The following is a 16,195-nucleotide window of genomic DNA, read 5'->3' as shown; positions in this document are numbered from 1 at the left end:
ATTCGTCTTTCTTTTTCAGGTGGCTTTACATTGAGTGACAAGCCTAATGACTTCCTGTAAGCCAGGAAACCATTTACTTTGCTGGGTGGTAACCATATAACCAACACATACTTGTTCCATATATGTCAAGAAGTGGGTTAGCAGAGGGTTAGTGTCCCTTCTCGTAAAACAACTAACTCAAAGTCAACTGGCCACCCCTTACGGGAATATGGCGTCTGGCTTTAGATAGATAGTTAAATAGATAGACAGATAGAATTTTCTGTGAATATTGGTGTGTATCAGACGACAATTTGAAGCTCCTTATTGTTTATCAGGGTGCTTGTATGCCAGTTACTTAGTGTTCATCAAGGAGAATGAGATGGTAGCAAAGGAAAGCTTTGGGAAGTGAAGAGATGAATGGGTTACAAAGTGATAATTTGTGGGGCTGAAGGTAGTACAGCCATTGCAGGGGGAGTATAGGCATATGCAGTATGCCATACGGATATACAAAGTAACTGAATTTTTTGCATTGTGTGTGATGAACGAGTGCATAATAGATGTAATGGTATTAGAGGTAGGTGGCAAAGTAATGCAGATCTTGAGGGTCTATCTATCTATCTATCTATTGCCAGACGCCTCAATCCCGTTTGGGGTGGCCACAAACAAATCGCCTCCAAGTCGCCCTGTCCCCCGCTATTTCACTCCCCTGCTCCCAACTCACACCCCCCTCTCTCATATACCTCTCCACCCCATCTCTCCATCTCATCCTCGGCCTCCCCCTCCCTCTTTCCCCCTCCCTCTTTCCCCCTCCACCTCACTCACATACACTCTCTTCGTCAGTCTTTCACCCTCCATCCTCTCCACATGGCCAAACCACCTCAGTGTGTTCCTCATAACGCTTCCTATCACATCCACATCAACATCACAACGCTATATGTAAATGAGGGCATATATAAGCAGAGATGTCGGAAATGATTAATCTTGTTGCAGGGTCTCTTGAGAGTGTGAACGATTTTTGTTATTTGTGGGATATGATATGTGCTAGAGATGGGGCTGGAGCTAGTTTGGTAGCAAGAATGTGTGGTTGGAAGAAGCATAGAGAGTTATTGCCAAGGGGTCCTTGTATGTAACATGTGTTTGGAGTGTAATGCTGTACAGTACTGAGACATGGTCAGTACAGGAGAAGGATCTTCTTGGGCTCAAATGTACAGAGATGAGATTGATGCAGTGTGCAGTGTGTTCATGAATAACAGTCCTTTGGGTTAAAATTGTAAATGAAGAGTTTAGGGGAAGTATGGGACTTGAATGTGTTAATGATGTGTGATGAGAAGGGGTAGACTGAGATAGTTTGGGCATGTGGAAAGGATGGAGGATGACAACTGAGTGCTGACTGTAATTGATAAGAACATTGAAGGATGAGGTGCAAGAGGCAGATTGAAAATACATCACTTGGGACAAGGTCATACAGTGTTCACTCTGGGATAAGGGACTGAATGAAGAGGCTGCTTGATATTGAGCTGCATGGAGAGACACATCAAGGCATGTAAACATGCTAGGGCTTTTACAGACAAATGAATGAATGAACAGCGGTAGCCAAAGTTTTTATCTCAGTTTATGGTGATAATGAGAAGTTGACATAAAACTCACCCTTTTGTGGGGGGGGGGGAGCTCTTTGTGCTAGAAGTTATGTTTACTACTGTAGCAGTTTTGTGAAAAAACAAACTTAGTTGAACACTGCGGGTATCTGTTTTATCTGAATCATGTCAGCTTATTTTACTCTGGCTAATGCCAGGCAATTTTGCTTGTCACTGGGAAACCTCACAAAGTCTGTGGATTGAGAGACTATGTCAATTATACCCTTAAATCGTAGGGTTTTTTTTTTTTTTTTTTTTTTTTTTTTTTTTTCCCCCTGACTAATTTATTTAGTTTCACTTTGTTTTCTGTTTAAAGGCTTCAGCATGCTTGCTTGCATTGACCATGGTCAACCAGTGGTGGCACTCCATGCCACTCAATCTCCAACAGCCTTCGTGTTCAGCCTCTTATTCCTGATGTTACACTCTGTGACATTGTTCCAAGGCTTTTTCAGTCTGACTCTTGCAGCTGTACCCCAGACATTCACACTTCTCACTTTGCACACCCAGTTGTCATCCACCATCCTCTCTGCTGCCCAAATCACTTCAGTTTATCTCTCCTTATCAGAGCACCAATACACTCCAGTCTCATATCCTTCCTCTCAACTCCTCAGTCGTAAACCTAGCTTCTCCAGGCCTTGCATTCAAGTATGCACGACATATCTGTCTAATCATTGTCATTTTTTGTATGTTTGAGCCTAAGAATATCCTCCTCCTTTACTGCCCGACTCTCACTACCACAGCATTACACTTCAAACACATGCATGAAGATCCCTTTGCATAGAGGGAGAACCCCCTCAGTCTCAGGAGAGGCAACAACTCCCCGACCTTTCAAACACATGCATGAAGATCCCTTTGCACAGAGGGAGAGCCCTCTCAATGTCAGGAGAGGCAACAACTCCCCGACCTTCCTCCAACCACTCCATACCACAGAGCTGTCTCCAGCCCCACCTCCTGCACATAACATGTCCCCCAAATAATAAAACCTTACACACACTCAAGAGGCTCACTAGCAAGATCAGTCCTTTCATGCCTGATGATCTCTACTGTACAGTATACTCTTCCTGACACACCACGCACATGAAACCAGCATTAGCTTGCAGTTTGCCTTTAATACCACTGCATCTCTTTTGCATCCGCTTATCACAAATACAGTACTGCACAAGACGGAGTTACTTCTGTCATCCTTGTGGCAGACCACGCATGGCCACTCTTCCTTTGCTGTGACATTACCACCACCAGCCCTAGATGTCATCACTTAAGTTTTAATCGCATTTACTCTCAGACCCTTGTGCCCCATTGTGTCTTCAGCTCCTAAATCTTTCCTCCATCTCTCTTTCACTCTCTTCAATCAACAACAAGTCATCAGCATACAGCATTCCTATGGGAGTCCAATTCTGAAGTCATGTGAGAGAGCTTTAAGCACCATGACAAACAGGAAAGAGCTCAAAACAGACCCCTGATGCATGCCAGCATTCATGGAAAAGTCATAACTCTAATCTCCATTCGCTCTCATCTGGGTGTGAGCACTCACATTCATAGCCATGACCACTCTAACCAGCCACTCCTTGATCCCAGGCTTTCTTCTTACTCCACTTCCCTAGGGATTTTGTCAAAGGCTGGCAGACTGTGAAAATGGCATCAGTGGTTCCTTTGCCAGGCATAAACCTAAACTTAATCTCAGCAGTATTCACTCTTTCCCTAATCATACTTTTTACCACTGTCTCCATTACTGTACCTTCCTCCGGTCCGACTGTTTTATGGCTCTATAATTTTCTCTTTCCAAGGCATTGCCCTTCCCCTTCTACACATTTATAGTCACACCCTTCAGTCAGCCACCTGGCACAGCACACTCTTATATAATCAGATTGCTCAAATCGGGAACTAAACTCACTTCTTTATATTCTGAGAATTGTAGCAGTCAACCCAGAGACACCTGCCTTCTCTAACTGCATCCTGCCGATTACCCTGTTCACAGCAGCAACATCAGTCAATGACCAGCAGCCAAACACTGCACCCACTCACTCTAATTCCTTCCCTGTTCCAGGCAGGCTTCTCATTCAGTAACTGGTTATTATAATATCCATGAGCAAATCAGGTGCATGGAAAAAATTTATCATTGCTGGAGTAGTCCTTCAGGTAAAGAGGGGATGTAACTGGAAACAAGTTATGTGCTACTTTGCTATCAATTATATGCATTATTTAGAGAAAACTACAAGGGATGAATCATGTTGTAGTGATAGAAAATCTGTTGTGTTCATCTTGGATGCCATTTCACATGTTGTGATGGCAGTAAAACTGGCTAATGAGAGTCTTCTGAATACCAGGACGTGGTGGATATCTTGGTGGGCTGGCACATCGACCATCATCAGAGTCCTGAGGTGATGCGATACGTCTCCCTGGCGTTACAGAGCTTCTCACACCTTTGGCAAATCAATGTTTCCATAGCTACTACCCTCCTCACCCAGTTTGTTGAGGATCTGGAGGACTACTGTGAGGTGAGCACATTAAATGGTACTATAGTTCTCTCTGGACCTTACCTTAACCCATCTGTGGGTGAAAAAAAGACAGTGTGATGATGATGATGATGGTGATTTTGATGATGATGGTGATGGTGATTTTGATGATGATGGTGATGGTGATTTTGATGATGATGGTGATGGTGATTATGATGATGATGATGATGATGATGATGACTATGACAGTAGGTATTTAGTATGGTACTGTAGCATCTCAGTCTACCTGAGGGTTGCGTTCTTTTAACCCCTAACCCGCGGGCCATCACTTTCGTGACGCTTGTTACATAAGTACAGTTATCCCCGAACTATCCGGACAACCACATTCCAGACACTCCACTTACCGGACATTGTGGGCCTGGACCTTCGGAACCCAAAAATGGCCAAAGAAAGAAAGAAATCCCCCCAAAATCCTAATCCCCCTTGGTATTTTTCATTACCAAGTGTGAGCCAATTTGGTAATGAAAAATTCGTTTGGTAAAGAATCAGAATAATGCATTACAAAACGGATTTTTCACATGTATGAGGATACACAGGATGGAGATGGTGGATTGTTTGCTCTCTGATTAATCTGCTAGCCTACATAGCATGAAAATAATCAACATGCTGTTAATTATAAGGAGAGTGATTACATGTATTTCCACTTGTATATATAATTGGTAAAGAATAAATGCTAGGTTTACGACTTTGGTAATGAAAACTTAAATTTGGTAATGAAAATTGAGGAGTGTGGTAATGTGACCTTTGCGATCTGGCAACTCTGTTTCCCTGCCACCAACAATTACTGCCTAACTTCGATCGCGAGTAGATGCTTATCGCAATGGAAGCCACACATGCTCATTTTTTGTGAATAAACTGCAATACCTCGCCACTAAACCACACGGGAATTTACGGTGTTGTGCAGTGTTAAGAAATTAGAATTTAGAGTGCAAAGGACTAACTGTGGAGTGCAAATTGGCAATTGAAACTGGCTGTTGATACTAGCGTGGTGCAGTTAAGAACAATGTGCAGTGTTAAACAATTGTAACTCACAGTGCAAAGAATTAAGTGCAGCACAACACTGGATTACTGTACATGCTTCAAGAGCATTTCCACCACTGCCAAAGCCTTAGAGAAGGCAGCCACAGACATGCTGTAAGTACCCTGGCTGAGGTACAGTCACTTCTAATTTCTCATTCTTTGGTTCCTTTTCATTTATTTCATGCTTTATGTCCATTATTGGTGTGAATAGGGTCTTAAATAAGTTTAACTAGTTGCTATGCATGTCCGGTAGGGAGCTATTTAGGTGGCTTTCAAAGTTAGGCTGGGTTAGGGTCCTTAAGTACCAGTCCAGGAGCCAGGGGCCCACTTTCAGGACATGCCTTTGGCTCTGTTACGTCGGATAGGTGAGGGATTACTGTATTATACTGTGGGGCATCACTTTTGTGATTCAAGGATTCTTTTAAATTGCCCGGTCTTTCAAGTGCAATCATGTATCATCTATTTGTACAGTACTGCCAGTGTGTAGTTATAGGCAGCGCTGCTAATAATGCTAGTACTCACATCCAGTGTTACCAATTTAGCCATTTTTCTGTGTTTGCCTCTCCTCCCCACCTCCCCTCTCTTACACCCTCCCCTTCATAGCTACAGCCAGGCCGCACAACGCAACTCCCGGCCGGTTTTTTCCATTCGCTTTTTCCATTGAAATGTCCTCAATGCCCTGTCTTCATACTAAAAGATATATACAGAAAAGAGAAAAGGCTAATTGATACTGCCATTGGCCATGAAGTAGCTAATTTATCACCTGCCATCACCCCATGTGCACTTGGTCACTAATTTTCCACATTCATTACCTATTGAAATATCCCTTATGACCTATTCTCATACTAAAAAATATATGAAAAAGGGAAAAGGATAAGTGATACTTCCATCGACCTGGAAGAAGTAGCTAATTTATTGTGTATTTAGAGTGCTGCTATCCTCGCAGGAGAGGCACGGCTCGGTCCATCCATCCCCACGGGTAAGGGGTTAACAATCATGTAATGCTGATTTCTTGTAAGAAAAACATAACACAGGTCTGCAAATTGTAATATGTTAGAAGTTACTTAAGTGATTTTTGTTTGATTAGTATACCTTTGGGTTGCTAATTCTGTATTTTACACCAAGTATCCTTCAGCTTGTAAGATTTTCTCACAAAATGATGATGAATATTACTTGAGTGTGCATGACCAGGCATATAAGCAAACAGAAATAAAAATTGAAAATATATATACAGTAGTAAATATTGAATAATAGTAAACAAAATGTTTACCACTAATGGATTATAGACTCCATTCAAAACCACTGCTTTTTTTTTTTTTTTTTTTTTTTTTTTACTGAGGATAGATCTGCATTTATGGGTTTTGGGGAGATTCTCACTATGCAACAGCCTGTGGTATTTGGCCATGTTGGCATTTTGTTTTTCTTATAATCTTCTCCCCATCTCATTCATGTCCTAATGCAGTCATTCACTTTATTCTTCACTCAGAGCTCCCAGATTTTCTGAAACTGGTCCAAGTAAGCATTCAGGAAATAGACTGTACTTTGAAACTCATGTTACACTCTCAGGATTTGAGTATTTCCCGTATCCTGCTTACAATTTCTCTGCGATGTGGATTCTTATAGACCTAAAAAGTTTTTAATAACATCTTTTGAGACAGTGCAGCATGTGATGTGGTGTGTGGAAGGAAGAGAAGACGGAGGGGGGTGCAAGGAACAGCATGGTGGACTGAAGAGGTGAGACAGGCTGTGGCACAAAAGAAGAAAGCATACAATGAATGGATGAGAAATAGGGGCGTGGAAGAAGTTGAGAGGCGGAAGAGAGAGTTATATGTAGAAAGAAAGAGAGAGGTGAAAAGATTAGTAAGAGAGAGTAAGAAGAGAGTGGATGAGGAATTTGGAAGGAATTTGAGTGTAAAGTGGAGGGCCTGTAAGAAAATGTTCTGGAAAGAGGTGAAAAGAGTAAGACAGGGTGGAAATGAAGTTAGCAGGGGAGTGAAAGATAAAAATGGTAGATTACTAGTGGAGAAGGGAGAAAAAGTGAGCAGATGGAGAGAACACTTTAAGGAATTGTTGAACATAGAGGATGGAAGTAATGCGAGTATAAGTGGCTGGGGAATGGCTTGGAGAAGGAGGGAGGTGAGAAGAGAGGAAGAAATCAGTAAGATAGAAGTTGTGGAAGCAATGAAGAAAGTTAAATCGGGGAAAGCCCCAGGAATTGATGAAGTGTGTGGTGAAATGCTGAATCATTGAGGAGAGATAGTAGTAGAATGGATGTGGAAGATGTGCAGATTGGCCTGGGAGGAAGGTAGAGTCCCGGAGGATTGGAAGTCAGGTATAATTATTCCCTTGTACAAAGGAAAAGGGGAAAAAGAAGTGTGTGGTAATCATAGGGGCATTTGTCTTCTTAGAGTAATAGGAAAAGTGTATGGTAGGATACTTATATACAGAGTTAGAGAAAGAACAGAGAAAATAGTTGGAGAAGAACAGGGAGGCTTTAGGAAGGGAAGAGGTTGTGTAGATCAGATGTTCATTCTTAGATCTTTAGTGGAAAAGTTTCTAGAGAAGGGAAAGAAGTTGTATGCGGCTTTCATGGATTTGGAGAAAGCATATAACAGGGTGGATAGACAAGGATTGTGGAAAGTATTAAGAATATATGGAGTAGATGGGAAGTTGTTGAATGCTGTGAAGAGTATGTACGATGGTGCGAAGGCTGCAGTGCGTGTGGTTGGTGAACTAAGTGAATTTTTCTCTTTGAAAGTTGGGTTGAAACAGGGATGTGTCATATCTCCATGGTTGTTCAGTCTGTACATGGATGTTGTAATAAAAGAGGTACAAGGTAGGGTAGTGGATGTTGGAGTGGCCCTGGTGAGAGAGGATAGTGTTTGGAAACTCCCTGTACTGTTGTTTGCAGATGATACTGTGTTGTAGAGTGAAGACAAAGGGGAGCTGCAAGGCTTGGTGGATGAGTTTGGGAGAGTGTGTAAGAAACGGAATCTAAAGGTGACTGTAGGGAAGAGTAAAGTGATGGTCTTTGAGAGGGGTGAAGTCAGTGAATGTACAGTGAGGTTGGATGGTGAGGAATTGGAAAATGTGAGTACGTTTAAGTACTTGGGTAGTGTGATGAGTAAGGATGGAGGTTTTGAGGGTGAAGTGCTTGAAAGGGTACAGCAGGGAAGAAAGGTTGCTGGTTCTTTGAAAGCAGTGATAAGAAACAGGGAAGTGAGCATGGAAGTGAAAAAGTTACTACATGACAGTATTGTGATACCAACTCTAACGTATGGAAGTGAAGCTTGGACGTTGTTGGAAGGACACAAGTCAAGAGTGAGAGCAGTGGAAATGAGTTATTTAAGAGGAGCCTGTGGAGTCACATGGAGAGACAGGCTGACGAATGAGGATATAAAGGAGCGTTGTGGTGTGAATGTGGATGTGATAGGAAGCGTTATGAGGAACACACTGAGGTGGTTTGGCCATGTGGAGAGAATGGAGGGTGAAAGACTGACGAAGAGAGTGTATTTGAGTGAGGTGAAAGGGGGAAGAGGGAGGGGGAGGCCGAGGATGAGATGGAGGGATGGGGTGGAGAGGTATATGAGAGAGGTGGTTGTGAGCTGGGAGCAGGGCAGTGAAATGGCGGGGGACAGGGCGACTTGGAGGCGATTTGTTTGTGGCCTCCCCAAACGGGATTGAGGCGTCTGGCAGTAGATAGATAGAGACAGTGCATGCTTTGTTTTCAACAGGAGGAAGAGAGTTTTCAGAATTTGCAACATCGATTAGTTTCCTTATATCAGGTCTGACAGATATACCCTTTTTTGAGCTTGACGTTTGACATTCCTGGAAACCTCTTGCACAGATTCTTGCAACTATCTCTGTCTTGTAGCAAAGCTAAAAATTGCCTCATTAGGCCAAGTTTTCTATGTAGAGGGGGCAAAAGAACCTTTTTCTAGAGCAACCAAACAGTCTTGTACTCCATTCTCTGTCCATTGTGAAAGTTGTCTCATTTTTTGGCCAGTGTTTCTGAGACCAATGGAGATTCCTGGTCCTGTTATCCCATTTACACAAGAAACGCAAACTTTTTGTCACCTAACTGAAGTCCAAGCAGCATACTAAGTACTGCATCTTTAAGTCTCCACAAATCCTCCAGTTGTGGTCATTGTAATTAATCTTATTAAAAAGTCTTCAGTAAGGTTTCATGACTTACGGTGAATTGAGTGCCCTTCAGGAACAGCAGCATACACGTTAACCGTTCTGTAAAAAACTGCCTTAAGGTTTCTTTCTGAAAAATCACTGAACAGTCTTCACTGATCGACATTGTAAATGACACCAAACTCTTCAATTAATCCAGCAAGGTGTGTGCAATAAACAAAAGTTTCTTATCTAAAGTATAGGAGAAAATCTCTTTCTCAGTTCGAGTACCAGGAGAATGATGTGCCAGGTGCTAGTAGATATTTGGATTTAAGTCTGGAACAGACTCCTTAGCAAGACCTAAGTCGTTGACCAAAAGAAAAAAACAAGAGGTTCTGTATTATCACTGTCACACTGGAAGTCTACATCTTCAATGTTGCCACTACTTTCTTGGTCATAGTTACAGTTTTCATTGTTCTCAGGTGGTACTGAGATGGTTATATCTGGATCATGAGCAACAGGTCTTAAGGCAGATGGGATGTTTGACTTAAGAAATTATTTTGTATTTTTAGTGTTGCACCCGTGAACATTACATGTGCAAAAGTAGCAGTCATCACTGTGATTCTTTGGCTCCCTTCAGATTGTAGAGGAAAAATTGTGTTTCAATTATCTGTTGCCTTAGTTCTTCAACACAAAGCAGACTTTATGGGAAGCCTATGATTTGTCCCGGTTTCCAAGCTTCACTCCAAAGTGTGCATAGTACAGTTTTGTGATAAAGTGCAATATTTCTCTGTTGTTTCCCTATGACAAATACCACAGATAGAAGAGAAACTGTCTGGGCAATTAACACAGTCATGTGTAGCCATTGCCAGATACACTACAGCTGGTTCTGAAGCAAATAATAAGTTACAGTGAACTCTGTAAAAATAAAATTGAGACTGTGAACTTCAAGACAGTACAAAAGCTGATCATTCTCTTACAGTGTGTCTCTCATAAGTACAGAGGCATGATGTAAACTGGCATACTTCTTTGCTCCCCTTCCAGATCTCCTTCTCACCTATTGATATTCATGTTCAGTCCTGTTATGAAGCAATAAAAGTTCCAATTTTACATTTAGATCTGTTATTCAGTTTGATGATAGAAACTTGCTGTCCTTAACATTGGGACTGACCATAATCTGATCAGCTTAAAGTTTTATAGGTTTTAATTTTGTGGACAACTTGTATTTGATACTAAAATTTCAGCATAATTTTTAATTTATCGTATGGAAATTGATAAGAAACAGGCAGTAAATCTTGAACAGGTTTTTGTTGAATACCTGTGGATAATTATCCCAAGACAAGGTAAATGAGGAGGTTAGATTTGTATCATCATCTTCATTATCCGCACCTCCTTTCCCACCCTAGGGCAAGGTGAGGAAGATTTATAAAACATTACAATTATTTTCTCTATATGTTGTTTATCATGGTACTTGAAAGCCCTCTCATGTGACTTTAGAAATGGACTCCCATGGAAGATGTTGTATGCTGATAGTTTGGTGTTGATTGCAGAGAACGAAAGGGAGGCGGAGGAATCGTTTAGGAAGTGGAGAGATGGTATGGGGCACAAGGGCTTAAAGGTAAATGGAGATAAAACAAAAGTGATGATATCTAGAGTTGGTGGCGGTACTGTCAGAGACGAGGGAGAGTGGCCGTGTGCAGTTTGCCACAAGGGCGTGGGAAGTAATTCTATCTTGTGTGGTGTTTGTGATAACTGGGTGCACAAGAGTTATAGTGGTATCAGAGGCAGACCACGAGATAATGCTGATTTTATGTGTATGGCGTGTCGGGGAGAGCAGGTGGAGATTGTCAGGCGTGAAAGGATTGAACTTGCTGGTGAATCTCTTGAGTGTGTGGAAGAGTTTTGTTATTTGGGAGACATGTTGTGTGCTGGAGGTGAGACTGGAGCTAGCTGTGTGGCTAGGTGAGAAGTGGTTGGAAGAAGTTCAGGGAGCTCTTGCCTCTTCTGACATTGAGAGGGCTCTCCCTACATGCCAAGGGGTCTTTGTATGCAGCATGTGTTAGGAGTGTAATGCTGTATGGTAGTGAGACCTGGGCAGTAAAGAAGGAGGATATTCGCCAGCTCAGACGTACAGAAATGACAATGATTAGGTGGATGTGTAGTGCATCCCTGGGTGCAAGGTCCGGGGGGGCTGGGTTTACGATGGAAGAGTTGAGGGGTAGGATGGGACTGGAGTGTATTGGTGTTGTGATGAGGAGAGGTAGAATGAGATGGTTTGGACATGTGGAGAGGATGGGGGATGATAATTGGTTGAGGAAGGTGAGAAGTGTTAACATTGGGGGTGGGGTTATGAGGGGTAGACCGAGAAAGACATGGGACGAGGTCATTAAGTGTGACCTCAGGGTTAACCCCTTAAGCGTGGGCATGTCGGAGGCAGTCCGTGCACCCCATGCGGGGATATTCGCACTCCGACTGACTATTTAAAAATATTTGACAAAAATTAGTTATTAGTTCTAGAATATTATAATTACATATGCATATGGCATACCTTCAACTTTCTCCTGGGACGTTTGTTGAGCCTTCATCGACTACCGTAGGACTTGTGGAGACTTCTGAAGTTGGGTAACGAAGTCTCCACTTTACAGATCCCGACACCCCTTACCACTGCCTGATGTTATAACTTCAAACAAATTCTGTGAATTTCAAGTAGTTTGGAATCCATATTCCCCCAAAAAAACACTGTGAAAGCAATGTAAATTACGAGCACATACGAGCGTTCCTCCCGTGCTTGTTCCCCGATGGTATTCTGAGACGGAGCTGTCATTTATTATTTATAATCACACTCACACTTTATATTCATTTTCATTACTTTCACTTTCACTTTCATTATTTTTAGTATATATACTCTTATTCTTATATTACTACTTTACAATATTTATCTATAAGTTTCTTTCAGTACTAGTAGTTTATTTTCACTCCAGGCATTCACTTTCTCATGTATACTAGCATAGAGAGCAAAGCTGTCACATTCATTTTCATTACTTTCACTTTCATTACTCCTAGTATATATATATATACTCGTATTCTTATATTACTACTTATTTACATTTCTATTTGCATTCTCTATTTTTTTACATTACACTGGTTTACAAAAAAATAAATAAATCTGAGGCAAGCATGTGAATAGGTGTTTTTGACTAATTTTGATATGCTTCATTCAAATTTCTAAACAGTTTTGCTCTATCACCTCTAGGTTTTTTGCTTTCACATATACCTTTTTTTATTATAATGCATATACTTATAATATAATGAGTTTATTTCATATATTAAAATGGCATATTGCAGAACGAAACAAAACAGACACAGAACACTGACAGAACTAAATATTACCATTACTTGGATACAAACATATATACACACCATAGTACAGTACTACAGACAGTCAGAAGTGAGTTTTTTTGGACGATCTTGTGTACTTTGCCTCCGGGATGTCGCGCAGTAGCATCCAGCAGAAGTCCCCAATCATGCTGGGGTTCCACTTGCCTTGGAAGTTGCCTCCATCTTAGTAATATCTTGGTGGAACCTTTCCCCATGTTCGTCACTTACTGTTCTGAGGTTCTGCGGGAAGAAGTTGAGGTGGGAGTGGAGAAAGTGAACCTTGAGAGACATTTGGCACCCCATATCCTGATAAGACTGCAACAACTTCTGGACATGCTCTTGGTAATCTAGTGCCTGTGTATTACCAAAGAAGCCATGGCAGACTACCTTAAATGCTTCCCCTGCTCTCAATTCCTTCAAGGTGAACTTCCCCTTGAATACCTCATCCTTCAGCACCTCCCGGATCTGAGGTCTGATGAAGATGCCCTCCTTGAGCCTAGCAGAACAGAGAGCTGGGAACAGAGTGCACAGGTGTTGGAAGGCAGCGCCATCCTTGTCCATGGCCTTCTTGAAATTCTTCTTAAGGCCAAGCTTGATATGAAGAGGGGGAAGAAGCATCTTGTTCATGTCCACCAGAGGATTTTCTTGGGCACTGTGTTTCCCAGGCACAGAAATGCTCCTAGACCCCCAGTCCTTCTGCGTGTAGTGCTTGACATGTTTGAGCTTGTTGTGGCACGCGTTTTAAACCAAGTTCCAAGAAAATGGGATGGTAAATGGATTTTTGACGAATATTTTGGGTCTAGGTCTATATGTATACAAGTACATACATGTATACATGTATATCTCAAAAACTAGAGGTGATGAGTGAAAACGGATTTCAAATCTGAAATCAGCACCCCAAAATTAAGTTAGAACACCTAATTTCATGCTTGCCTCAAATTTTTAGTAAACCAGTGTTATTTACATTTCTATTTTATTTACACTTATGCACTGTCACTTGCAGTTACTTATAAAACTATTTTCCACTGTTCAATTATATTTACATTCATTGCTTTCACTTGCTGTTTGCACATAATTTACATTTTCACTTGCACTGTTTTAGAGACCAGAAAGATCGTAGTCACTGTCCGTCATTATCATTGATAAATTAGCCAGTTCACGTTCCACAGCGGAGTCACTTAGCCTTTACCCCTTCCCACATGAGGTTTAGTCGGGTTAGAGGTCACAGAGACCTTTGCATGGGGCTAAAAAGCGGTTGAATTGGACAGGCACGAATCCGACGTGATTTCACCTTGAAAGACGACAGTAAACTGAATGCTTGGGTTTAGGGGCAGTGAAGGGTTGCCAATGTCAGCGTGGTGACAGCTGCTAATATATACGCTATGAAATGATTGGCAGGAAATCTAGACAATACATAATAAATTAGGTAGCTCCAGTTGAATGTAAATATCACTTAGGCTTCTCCCTTCCTTTCTTATATATATTTTTATTATGAGAACAGGTCATACAGCATATTTCAAGGGGAAATAAATTGGGAAAATTAGCGAACGAGTGCATGTGGGGTGTTGGCAAGTGATAATTAGCTAATTCCAGGTGTATGGCACTATCAGTTACCTTTTTTCTTTTTTATATATATTATTTTGTATGAGAATAAGGCATAGGGCTCATTCCAATGGATGAAATGAGTGGAAAAATCCAGGCAAGATTTGCCTAGCGCTGCACAGCTGGGGCAGGCAGGAGGAGAGGGTAATGGAGGGGAGGTAGGGAGGGGAGTCAAGAACGGAGAGAAATGGTTAAATTGTCAACAGTGGATGGGAGAACAGATGACAATAGCAGCACTGACTATTGTTAGACACTGGCAGTACTGACAGATGATACAGGCGACCACTTCAAAGCCCAGGTGAATTCAAAATAACACAGAATCGCAAGAGTGACGCCCTGCGGTATGATCCATTACACCAGAACGTCATGAAAGTGACGCCCCGCGGTTAAGGGGTTAAGGAACTGAACAGAGAGGCTGCAATGGATCGTGCAGCGTGGAAAGCCGCCATTAGGTGACCAAGGCCGATGCATACAAGCATGTTGGAGCCTTTAAAAATGAAAACAAAAAACGAATATGGTGCCTATTTGCAATTTGTATATACAATCAACTCTTGTTTTATGATGTTTAGAGTATTTATCACCTCGAAACAAGGTATTTTTGGCTAATGGGGGGGCGCTTACCATCCACTCGATGTAGTGCTGCTCTTGGGTGTCTGCCCTTTCCTCTCTTCCTTCCTTCTCTCCTTCCATCCTCTTCTGTCTTTCTTTCCTTCATTCTTTCCTCATCCTTCTGCCTCTGGGTGACTCTACACTGAGTGACAAGCCAAATGGTTTCCTGTACACCAGGAAACCATTTATTACTCTGGGTGGTAACCATGTAACCAGATTTTGGTGCCTGGTAGTTTAGTGGATAATTATGGTGCTCCAATAGGATTGAGCTGGTGATGGTTTACATCCAAGGGATGGTTGGGGTTTATTGCTCATGTAATGCCACTCAGGGATAAGTGAGGCTGGTCACTATCATCTTAAATGTCAGGACCAACTTGCCTAGCCCGGGGCCCCTACACTTCTTATGGGGCAACGTAGGATTGGATGATAAATGACTGAATGAATGTTAGACATTTCTACAAGCTGAATTGGCTAGCATAGCAAAGCGATCATCAGACTGGCAAGTGGCTGCTTTGTATCGCCGGTGCCTAACAACAGTGGTAGGGATTGTCATGGATCCTCCAGTGAGCGAAGTTCTGACAGACTGTCTTGTGGTTCTGCAAACTGTTGCTGTAATTCTAATATCCAAATAATGAATGTACTATGCCTAGAAGATGATAAACAAGCCATGGTGAGGTGTGTGTACAAATGTCATCTGTGGCTAGTCAGTAGAGAGTTCAAATCATATTCTGATACCAGGAAAAAATTAGACTTAAGAACCACTAGATCCAAACATTATATCAGCAGTAAAGTACTTCTAATTATTATATCCTCATGCTGTAATAGAATATTTTATTCACAGTTGTAAAATTGATATTAAGCTCATTTTATATCCTCATGCTGTAATAGAATATTTTATTCACAGTTGTAAAATTGATATTAAGCTCATTTGAGTACAGTATTGTGGTAGGTGGTGGCAACCATCATCCACTCACTTGATGTAGTGCTGCCTACTTCCTTAGCTTTTATCATTCTTTTTCTGTGCCTGCCCTCCTCTCTTCCTATTTCTCCTATCTTTCCTGTCACTTCTTATTCCTTTTCTTTCCTTTACAGGTGGCATTACATTGAGTGACAAGCCAAATGGTTTCCTGTAAGCCAAGGAACCATTTACAACGCTGGGTGGTAACCATATAACCAAACCATACGTGCTCCCTACGTGTCAACAAGTGGGTTTGTGGAGGGTTGGTGCCCCTCTCTGTAAAACAACTGACTCAGTGTCAAATGGCCACCCTTTACGGGATTATGGTGTCTGGTAATAGATAGATAGATAGAGTACAGTACTAATATCAGTAGCAGACTGCA

General features: G+C 41.8%; 1 protein-coding gene across 1 annotated transcript in view; it reads left to right on the top strand.

Moving 5' to 3' along the window:
* Positions 1 to 16,195, top strand: part of nonC (serine/threonine-protein kinase Smg1) — a 1,312,439-nt gene that overhangs the window by 143,521 nt on the left and 1,152,723 nt on the right. Inside the window, exon 6 of the mRNA XM_080284159.1 lies at positions 3,938 to 4,108. Within this exon, the coding sequence (XP_080140285.1) occupies positions 3,938 to 4,108 (171 nt within the window). The remainder of the gene's footprint in view (positions 1 to 3,937; positions 4,109 to 16,195) is intronic.

Source organism: Coenobita brevimanus, chromosome 100 (genome assembly GCF_032717465.1).
Source record: "Coenobita brevimanus isolate Jiangsu-jjx chromosome 100, ASM3271746v2, whole genome shotgun sequence".
Taxonomy (NCBI): Eukaryota; Metazoa; Arthropoda; class Malacostraca; order Decapoda; family Coenobitidae; genus Coenobita; species Coenobita brevimanus.
This window is presented reverse-complemented; position numbering and strand designations above follow the sequence as displayed.